The sequence below is a fragment of the Littorina saxatilis genome, linkage group LG5 (genome assembly GCF_037325665.1).
Source record: "Littorina saxatilis isolate snail1 linkage group LG5, US_GU_Lsax_2.0, whole genome shotgun sequence".
Lineage (NCBI taxonomy): Eukaryota > Metazoa > Mollusca > Gastropoda > Littorinimorpha > Littorinidae > Littorina > Littorina saxatilis.
The window spans coordinates 43084100-43095360 of NC_090249.1; the positions used below are offsets into that span (position 1 = coordinate 43084100).

Genomic DNA, 11261 nt, shown 5'->3' on the forward strand with positions numbered 1-11261 from the left:
GCTTGAAGATTTTGAAAATGCTGATTAATACCAAAAGCATGAGACTTATAGGCTAAAGAAATATCTCCTAGTACCCGAAGGAGCACGATGAATACCCCCCAAAATACAGAAGAGGTAGATCTAGTGAGTGTTGGGATACAACTTGGCTTTAAAATACCGAACAGATCAACAATGCAACAACTTGACCTGGCTGGGTGGCATTGGGAGAAGAGAAGGGTAAGCTTATGTTAGTCATTATGGAACATCGTATTTTACCTACCAGTTGAATACTTCTGGTTGCATTTTCACTCAATACAATAATCAAGTTCAGGTTCGATCTCTTCAAACATGACATCAGGGGCCATGCCGATGAAAGACTGCTGAAGCGCCGATGAACGTCAATTTCAATTTTGTAATACTGATGCCATAGAAAATACTCGATGATCTGTCGCGCACGCAAACACACACAGGAAATAAAAGAAATAACCTTGCCGGCAAAGCATGAACTAACCTTATTCCACTGAAGGCAATAAAAGCAGAAAAATTGGTTTCACTTTTTAATTTACCAGTTCCTTTTGGAGTTCAAGTACTGAACCAATCGCTTGTCTTGTTACGTTCTTGATCAGATCGATTGGCATGGCAACCAGTATCGAGATGCGCAGTAGCGATACTCTTGAAATTCGAGTCCGACCAATGAAATTACAGAGTATCGATACTCAAAGTCTCGATACTCGCAGTATCGAGGGAAGACCAATGAAATGAACGAGTCTCGATACTCGGAGTATCGAGACTTTGAGTATCGAGACTTTGAGTATCGATACTCAGTCTCGATACTGTGGGCCTTTTGGCGCACCAGGGTGCTGTTCACACTCGAGATCAGAATTTAACCAATCGTTTTGTAGACACTCGATACTGAACTAGGGCGGCATAGCAACCATACTCGATACCACGGATTGGTTCATTTCCATACTCGATACTCGCAGTATCGAGGGAAGACCAATGAAATGAACGAGTCTCGATACTCGGAGTATCGAGACTTTAAGTCTCGATACTCCCAGTATCGAGACTGAGTCTCGATACTGTGGGCCTTTTGGCGTTCCATACCAATGTCTCCACAGGTCTCATAAAACTCTTCCTGAACCGTTAGCGCTCAACGAATCTCATCTTAGCTTGTAATGTCTTGTCATATCTTATCTTATCTGATCTGATCTGATCTGATCTGATCTGATCTGATCTGATCTGATCTGATCTGATCTGATCTGATCTGAGCTGAGCTGAGCTGAGCTGAGCTGACCTCATCTCATCTCATATCATCTCATCATCTTCTCTCATCTCATCACATCACATCTCATCGCATATCATCTCATCTTTTGATTCCAATTTGTTTTTACCTAATATTATTGGTTTCATTGTATTTGTAATTGTGTACGTATCTTGATGACAGAATACGAGCTGAGTCCCGGCCCCATGTTGACGTGGCGGACTATTGGCGGTGTTCTGGATTTCTACGTCTTCCTGGGACCCAGTCCTGAGAACGTCGTACAGCAGTACACACAGGTAGTTTCAGTGAAGATATAGTATTACCTCTGTTGTCCTTGTTTCTGAGATACACCCTTTTTTGCTGGTTGTTCGGGGCTAAATTTGAAATTCTTAACCCTCCATATTTTCTGTGTTAACGTCACAGTCCTAACTGTTGCAACCATTTCTCTCGCAGCAATGATTTGTTTTTTCGTTAAGAAAACTGTTGTATATGTGATTTATTTTGTTCCCTAAACCTTTCGATCTCTCATTTTGTCTACGTTCCTGTGTTTGTGTCCATGTGTGCCTATGTCTCTTTCTATGTGTCTGTATGTCTGTGTAAGCCTATATGTGTGTGTGTGTGCATGTCTGTCTGTGTGTCTGCCTCTGTCCGTCACTCTCTCTGTCTCTCCTGTATTCGTGTCAGTCTGTGTGTTAGTCTGTCTGTCTGTGTCTCTGACGTGTGTATTTATATATATATATGATTAGAGTAGTCCCTCTCTGGGCGAAGGCTGGTTGAAAAAAAGCTCGTTTGTATTGCTTATCCTCGTAAAATAAAATTTTATTTTATTTGAGTCTCTCTCTCTCTCTCTCTCTCTCTCTCTCTCTCTCTCTCTCTCTCTCTCTCTCTCTCTCTCTCTCTCTCTCTCTCTCTCTCTTCTCCCCCCTCTCTGTCTCTGTCTGACTGTCTCTCTGTCCATGCCTCTGTCTCTCTCCTTCTCTCTGTCTCTGTCTCTCTCTTTCTGTCTCTCTCTCTCTCTCTCTCTCTCTCTCTCTCTCTCTCTCTCTCTCTCTCTCTCTCTCTCTCTCTCTCTCTTTCTTTCTCTCGCGCGCGCACGATCATTCTCGATCATGCACTCAATCGCTCCCTCACATGCCTACTGACTTTCTGTTTTATGGCTTTCTGCTTGTAGATGATTGGTCGACCAATGATGCCACCCTACTGGTCCCTGGGCTTCCAGCTGTGTCGCTATGGTTACAACAATCTGACCAACATGCAAAGAGCCGTGGAGCAGACCAAGAGTTATGACATTCCACAGGTAGGCTAACTACACCAATCAAGACGAAAGGAGGAATTATGGAAGGAAAAATGCAATGTCTGTCTGTCTGTGTGTCTGTGTGTCTGTGTGTCTGTCTGTCTGTCTGTCTGTCTGTCTGTGCATGTCTGTCTATGCCTGTCGCACTGTCTGCCTCTCTATGTCTGTGTTTGTGCCTGTCTTGTCTGTGCTTGTCTGTCTGTGTCCGTCTCACTGTCTGCCTCTTTCTCTGTGTCTGTCTGTCTGTCTGTCTGTCTGTCTGTCTGTCTGTCTGTCTCTCTCTCTCTCTCTCTGTGTCTCTCTCTCTCTCTCCCTTTGAGGATTGGTAGTCCCTATTGAAAAGTGAATTCTTTTAAAAACTACAACCTCGGGTATCCTTTCGGATGGTCGTTATGGGTAGGTGGTCGTTATCGAGAGGTGGTCGCCATGACTGTTTGGCTGTATCATTAAAGCTTCCACTTGATCCGGTACACCACCTGTAACGGATTCCTTCGATTTGCATGGTCTGATGTTAGGATGTCCAGTACCCAATACTTTTGTTTGCACAAGCGACCATTCTTTGTATATCTGATCTGATTTCAGGACGTTCAGTACGCGGACATTGACCACATGAACGAGAGCAAGATCTTCACCATTGACCAGGTCAACTTTGCAGGACTCGCTGACTACTTTGACATGTTGCGTGCTGGAGGCATGAGGACCATCATTATTCTGGTAATTAATTTGCGATTTTGTTTTTGTCGACTGGCGCCAGAATTAAAAACGAATCCAACAACATGGGAGAAAATGTGTTGCATAGATAACAATCTAAAAAATGTAGGTCACAGAGTAAGAAGGTAATAAAGCAGTGACTATGAAGTAAGAAATTGTATGGCACCCGGCAAAGTTGTGAAGAGAGGTGTACGGCACAGTACACAGGTGCCAGAGAAATTGTTTATACTGAGCAAAAGTGTGATTCTTGCTGTTGCCGCAGAGCAAGTACGCGAGAGAAACTGTAGTGCAAGCAAGAGCAAAGTCAGTAGAACAAATGTATGGTCGAACTAATTTATTGAAGAAATATACATGATTGTATGACGTTAATTGAATTATTTCAGGACATTGGATGCGGCTCGTTTTTCCATTTTGAGATAAATGAGTCTTAGACAGAAACCCGGAACATCCATCTTGAGCTCGATTATTGGGATATTTTGGCTTAGCGTTTGACATTCCGTAACGTGTACAGTCAGATGAAAGACTATTTGCAGGATCCTTGCATCATTGTGAACGAGACTGACTACGAGCCGTACGAGGAAATGAAGAAGGTCAAGGCCAACATCATGTGGCCTTCAGACTTCGACATTCCTGCCAACAGTTCAGATGAAGATGGCTCAATGCTGGGATTTGTAAGTCTATGTTTTTCATTATTTATATCTGTACAGATCCTTTGATTGACAGAATGTTGGAATAGCGCAAATGTGTTTGTTATTCTTTATGCCTGTCTGTGTGTGTGTTTGTTTTTGTCTTCCTGTCAGTCTGTATGTGTCTGTCGGTTTCTGTCTGTCTGTCTGTCTGTGTCTATCTGTCTGTCTGTCTGTCTGTCTGTCTGTCTGTCTGTCTGTCTGTCTGTCTGTCTGTCTGTCTCGGTTTCTGTTTCTCTCTCTGTGTTACATTCCGTCTCTTTTTATATTTAGTCAAGTTTTGACTAAATATTTTAACATCGAGGGGGAATCGAAACGAGGGTCGTGGTGTATGTGCGTGTGTGTGTCTGTGTGTGTGTCTGTGTGTGTGTGTGTGTGTGTGTAGAGCGATTCAGACTAAACTACTGGACCGATCTTTATGAAATTTGACATGAGAGTTCCTGGGTATGAAATCCCCGAACGTTTTTTTCATTTTTTTGATAAATGTCTTTGATGACGTCATATCCGGCTTTTCGTGAAAGTTGAGGCGGCACTGTCACGCCCTCATTTTTCAACCAAATTGGTTGAAATTTTGGTCAAGTAATCTTCGACGAAGCCCGGACTTCGGTATTGCATTTCAGCTTGGTGGCTTAAAAATTAATTAATGACTTTGGTCATTAAAAATCTGAAAATTGTAAAAAAAAATAAAAATTTATAAAACGATCCAAATTTACGTTTATCTTATTCTCCATCATTTGCTGATTCCAAAAACATATAAATATGTTATATTCGGATTAAAAACAAGCTCTGAAAATTAAATATATAAAAATTATTATCAAAATTAAATTTTCCAAATCAATTTAAAAACACTTTCATCTTATTCCTTGTCGGTTCCTGATTCCAAAAACATATAGATATGATATGTGTGGATTAAAAACACGCTCAGAAAGTTAAAACGAAGAGAGGTACAGAAAAGCGTGCTGTGCAGCATAGCGTAACCACTACCCCGCTCTTCTTGTCAATTTCACTGCCTATGCCGTGAGCGGTGGACTACGAGTATACGGTCTTGCTGCGTTGCATTGCGTTCAGTTTCATTCTGTGAGTTCGACAGCTACTTGACTAAATATTGTATTTTCGCCTTACGCGACTTGTTATTTCATTACTAACCCCATGTAGATGGACGAAAGATGAAACGTCGATCATGTGAGAAAATAGCAAGAAGAAATGTTGAAGATACCCTTTATGTTGATAGAGCTCCACAGTTGAGAATTAATTCACAGGCAGAACTGTAAGTTGAATATTCAAGAAAAGCAAGCAAAATAATGCACAGTAACATCACTTCTTTTGCATAATTTACAGGTGTGGCCGAAAGGCAAAGTGGTGTTTCCGGACTACTTCAAGAGCTCCACAAGTCAAGTATGGAAGGACCTTATTGTCAAACACCAGAATCAAATTCGCTTCGACGGAATTTGGATTGTGAGTGAAACTGCAATGCTGTCCTGTGACTTGCTTAGTTTTAATACCTACATCAAGAAACAATGACAAAACCTGTAGTGTTTGGACTGTTGTGGTCAACAGATAGAGAAGAAAACATACGTGTTACTTGTGTTTTCTACCAATTAAATCAAATACCCTAATATCAATCATGGATGATTCAACCTCTGCGTTCATCTTCGTGAAGAGGCAATCTCAGCTTTGTTCCTGTTTGCAGACGGACATGTTGTGAGTGTGATCTTATATCTGAATTTTATTTGAAGAAGGCACAGACAGATTAAGGATAGACTCAACGTACGTATCTTACTACTGGTCGGCTACGTCAGCCCATTTCATTTCATTTCTGGTACCTCCGGTGAAAAAAAAGAAAAGTATACGATTCTTTCCAAAGCTGGAGTTTTTTTTTTAAACGAACACACAAAAGCAGAAATACTCAATAAAACACACAAAAAGAAAAAAATGTATGCGAAGGATAATCAATTTCAAGATAGCTCCCTATTCTTCGAAACAACACACAAGTCAAGAGCCTGGGTGTACAGGGTGGGATTTAGTTTGAATGAGTTAATGTTTTGGACGCTATTGGTGTCAATCTGGGAAATTAGTTCATTAAAAAAATAAAATAAAACTCTACAGAGAAAACACATAGGCTGTCGATTGTTGGTATGTGTCCAAGCTGAGGGATGTTCTTATCCTAAATCTGAGATGGTGAGTCGATTTGTTGTTGTTGCTGTCGTTGTTGTTGTTGTTGAAAAACAAAAGAATGTTGTTGTTGTTGTTGTTGTTGTTGTTGTTGTTCTCCTCCTCCTCCTCCTCCTCCTTCTTCTTCTTTCTTCTTCGTCGTCGTCCTCCTCCTCCTCCTTCTCTTTCTTCTTCTTCTTCTTCTTCTTCTTCTTCTTCTTCTTCTTCTTCTTCTTCTTCTTCTTCTTCTTTGTTTTTTTGTTTTTTCTCGGGAAAAACTGTGGCTTTAAGAGCGGACATGCTTGACATCACAGGACATGAACGAGCCAGCCAACTTCGGCACCAACGAGGAGAGACCGTGGAACTGGCCTGAGGATGACAAACCTTACTGGAGTCTGCACTGCGGCAACAACACCTTGGACGATCCTCCGTACAGACCACGTGAGTGTTGGTCGGGGGTGGGTGTGTGTGAGTGTGTGTGTGGGGGGGGGGGTGGTTCTGGTGGCCTAGCTGATACAGCATTGAACTTGTCATTCTCGGATCATAGGTTCAAATCCATGTCAATGTTATGTCTAGACTCCGAGACCGTATCCATGTCTCATCTCCGCGTCACCGCCGTGGCACGTAAAATACCTCGGTCCTTTCGCCAGACGTGCAGGTGACTGATAGCACCTAACCATGTACATACCTTGGTAGAGCTAACCTTGCTGTTGCGAGCTTTCCCTTCCAGTTGAAAGATGAATCTGGTCTGAATCTTTGTAAAAATAGTATTTGAAAAATACACTACACTGGCAACATGCCGTGAACAACCCCTCCAAGCAGCCCAGATTCTGATAGCCAGTCTGCGATAACAACGGGTTGGAAATTTGTGCTTTTCCATGTAGTGTTGGTTATTTCTGTTACAGGAAAACTAACTAAGGTGAGCTGAAAGATGATTTCCTCTTCTATTCGTTTGTTTCAGTTGCTGCCTACATACACGACTGGCCAGACAGCCGCAAGGCGCTGTCCGACAAGACGGTGTGTATGAACGGCGTACAAGGTGACCGGGGTCAGTACAGGCACTACGATGTCCACAGTCTCTACGGCTGGAGTCAGACCGCGCCCACACTGGAGTAAGTTGCAGCAGTATCTCTGAAAGTAAACGTTCGGCGGGTCATGCTTTGGAATACACAATCGTGTTGATGCGTCTCCTTCGGTCTCCCCTTTGCCTTCTTATTTAAACGTAGGAATTAGTTTTTTTCCTTGACTCTTTGTATGAGCATCATTGTGTTTCGGTAGGTTGGTTTTTTTTTTTTTTTTTTTTTTTTTTTTGCTTAACGCCCAGGCCGACCACGAAGGGCCATATCAGGGCGGTGCTGCTTTGACATATAACGTGGGCCACACACAAGACAGAAGTCGCAGCACAGGCTTCATGTCTCACCCAGTCACATTATTCTGACACCGGACCAACCAGTCCTAGCACTAACCCCATAATGCGGTCTCGAATAGCAGCTAGCATCTGCTGAAGAGACATTAAACCCCAAAAACCAACCAACCAACCCCATAATGCCAGACGTCAGGCGGAGCAGCCACTAGATTGCCAATTTTAAAGTCTTAGGTATGACTCGGCCGGGGTTCGAACCCACGACCTCCCGATCACGGGGCGGACGCCTTACCACTAGGCCAACCGTGCCGGTTTCGGTACCTATGAGTGTATGTGGTTGTGACCACAACAATAAGGCACGTTCCAGGAGATCAATTGGGATGGACTATTTCGTATTCTGTATTCAACCTGAAAAAGATAATTTTATGAACTCACGCACGCACGCACGCGCGCGCGCACGCACACGCACACACGCACACATACACACACACACACACACAAATACTGTCTCAATGGTGGTTGTCCTTCGGATCCAAAGAAGACGTTTTGCATTATTCAGCTTATCGATGTACTCGGGGGTGGCTCTGCAAGTCTAATCGATCTGGAGGCGCTGAGTGAGGGCACTGGAAGTCGGTTGTGGTCACTGCCGGTGTTGCCCTTTGGCGTGACTTTGTTACAGCGACAAGTCTCTGACAACGGGCCTCTTCAAAGTACTAGTCTGCAAAGGCTTGATTGCCTAGGGCTCGCAATCGCGAACGGTCTTTGGGCATACCCCCTCCAGCTCCTTTGGCTTGATTTTGCACAAGTGGAGATTTGCTTAGACCGAGTCTTTGTATCGTTTCTTTGCCGGTATCTTATCTTTTGCCACATTCATTTTCTCCGTTCAGAAGGCGCCTTGGCATGCGGTGCTCCTCCATGTGGATGGCATGGCCAACCCGGCATCGGAGCTGGGCCTTCATGATCACATATTCGATGCTGGCGGAGTTAGCGCGCTAAAGCATTACGACGTTGGTGATCCGGTCCTTCCACTAAATTCCGAGTATGGCGCGAAGGGCTCGCATTTTAATGTAACATTTTAATGGACAATAAAGTGTTGTTATTTGTATGTTTATTTCTTGACATACCTCCCATTCAGTGTCGACGTTTCACTGCCATAATGTGACACATCTAAACACACTTTCCTCCTTTTTAACTTCAGAGCGGCAAGAGCGGCGACAAGGGAGAGAAGTCTGGTGATCACACGGTCGACGTTCCCCGGTAGCGGCAAGGATGCCGGACACTGGCTAGGGGATAACTACAGTGGGTGGGAACAGCTCCGCGACTCCATAATAGGTAAGGCGACGATGTGGTACACAAGTAATGAGTAGGAAATATAAACAAGTCGCGTAAGGCGAAATTACTACATTTAGTCAAGCTGTGGAACTCACAGAATAAAACTGAACGTAGTCCGCCGCTAGTGCAAAAGGCAGTGAAAGTGACGAGCCTGTTTGGCGCGGTAGCGATTGCGCTGTGCTTTACTGTACCTCTCTTCGTTTTAACTTTCTGAGCGTGTTTTTAATCCAAACATATCATATCTATATGTTTTTGGAATCAGGAACCGACAAGGATTAAGGTGAAATAGTTTTTAAAACGATTTCGGAAATTTAATTTTGATCATAATTTTTATATTTTTAATTTTCAGAGCTTGTTTTTAATCCAAATATAACATATGTATATGTTTTTGGAATCAGAAAATGACGAAGAATAAGATGAAATTGTTTTTGGATCGTTTAATAAAAAAATAATTTTAATTAGAAGTTTCCGATTTTTAATAACCAAACTCACTCATTAGTTTTTAAGCCACTAAGCTGAAATGCAATACCAAACCCCTACCTTCGTCGAAGATTGCTTTGCCAAAATTTCAATCAATTTAATTGAAAAATGAGGGTGTGACAGTGCCGCCTCAACTGTTACAAAAAGCCGGATATGACGTCATCAAAGGTATTTATCGAACAAATGAAAAAAAACCATCCGGGGATATCATACCCAGGAACTCTCATGTCAAATTTCATAAAGATCGGCCCAGTAGTTTAGTTTGAATCGCTCTACACACACACACAGACACACACACACACACACACACACACACACACACACATACACCACGACCCTCGTCTCGATTCCCCCCTCTATGTTAAAACATTTAGTCCAAACTTGACTAAATGTAAAAAGATGTAAGCATTCTTTTTTTTAAGTTTGCATTTCAGTTGCACGCGGAACGCTCTACAAAACCCTGTCTTTCTTTCTTTTTTTCTTCCATCTGTTTTTCTGTTATTTAAAAAAAATTTTATTTGTAATATTTTGTGGGTTTTTTTTGTTGTCCTTTGGGCTGTGCGTCCTTCTTCGTGGGTTGAGAGAGAGAGAGAGAGAGAGAGAGAGAGAGAGAGAGAGAGAGAGAGAGAGAGAGAGAGAGAGAGAGAGAGACAGAGACAGAGACAAAGACAGAGACAAAGACACAGAGAGAGGGGTTGTCTTTCTCTCTCTACTGTATCACATTACTACACAAATAGTTTCATTTTTTGGGGTCAACATCAAGTGATCTGTGGTGTCTTTTGGCGTCGGCCATTGGCGAAACGATGAAGTCTTATCTCAAATTGCCGAACACTTTGTGGACATTTTGGAAGAATTGACGAACCTTGATTCACGGTGGGCAAAAGCGAACGCCAAAGACTGCCAACAACTATTAGAGTTTGCTAAAACTGTTAAGAAAACAAATTCCTGCAACAAGTTTCGTATTCTGTCGATTTTGCCGTTGGCCGATTTAGTATTAGATATACTGTTCAAAAAAAGAAACGCATAGTTGCTACTTGCCAAATTTGTTTTATTTTTCGAAAAAATTAACAGAAAATCCAATATTTAGATTATTTGTTTGAAATTTGGTATGGACACAGTTGAATGCACACACAGTTCATTTGCATCTTCAAATCAATCAGTCAATCAATACGATTGGGTGCCGAGGCTGTCAAGTCAGTAGGGGGTGTGACTGCCTTGAGCAGCAACAACTGCCCGGCACCTTCTGGGCATGGACTGGATCAGATGCCGGATATCTTGCTGTGGGATGGTGTCCCACTCCTCCTGAAGTGCCTGCAATAGATCGCGGTGATTTGCCGGCGCTTCTTCTCGCCTGCGCACACGTCTGTCCAATTCATCCCAGAGGTGTTCTATCGGGTTCATGTCTGGCGACATGGATGGCCAGGGAAGCACCTGGACATGGTGGTCGGTGAGGAACTGGGTGGTGAGTCGTGGTGTGTGCGGGCGAGCGTTGTCCTGCTGGAATATGGCATCCTGGTCAGCCAGAAGAGGAAGGGCGTGTGGGCGCAGAATTTCCTCCACGTATCGCTGGGCAGTTATGCGCCCTTGGACGTGCACCAGGGTGCTCCTTCCAGCGGTATTGATCGCCCCCCACACCATGACGCCTCCACCACCATGAACGGGTGCCTCATCCACACAGTTGGGCGCGTAACGTTCGTTTAATCTCCGGTAGACCCTTGTCCGACCATCATGTCGCTGGAGCAGGAAGTAGGACTCGTCGCTGAACCACACGTGTCTCCAGTGATTCCGGACGGTCCAGCGAAGGTGCTGGTTGCCCCACTGCACTCGGTTCTGGCGATGGCGGCGGGTGAGGACAGCTCCTCTGTGAGGTCTGCGAGCTCTCAAACCAGCTTCATGCAGGCGGTTCCGCACGGTCTGGTCCGATAATCGGTGTGGCCCGGGAAGAGCCTGGACAGAAGATGAGGCCGACAGGAAACGATTCCGGAGCTGGCGGAGCCGTATGAA

General features: G+C 43.7%; 1 protein-coding gene across 1 annotated transcript in view; it reads left to right on the top strand.

The window, feature by feature from the left end:
- Window positions 1–1416: 1416 nt before the first annotated feature.
- LOC138967764 (probable maltase-glucoamylase 2) overlaps window positions 1417–11261 on the top strand; it is a 21086-nt gene continuing 11241 nt past the window's right edge. The window contains exons 1-8 of the mRNA XM_070340420.1: window positions 1417–1536; window positions 2412–2537; window positions 3117–3248; window positions 3779–3916; window positions 5270–5386; window positions 6397–6523; window positions 7044–7194; window positions 8644–8777. Coding sequence (XP_070196521.1) covers window positions 1417–1536; window positions 2412–2537; window positions 3117–3248; window positions 3779–3916; window positions 5270–5386; window positions 6397–6523; window positions 7044–7194; window positions 8644–8777 — 1045 coding nt within the window. The remainder of the gene's footprint in view (window positions 1537–2411; window positions 2538–3116; window positions 3249–3778; window positions 3917–5269; window positions 5387–6396; window positions 6524–7043; window positions 7195–8643; window positions 8778–11261) is intronic.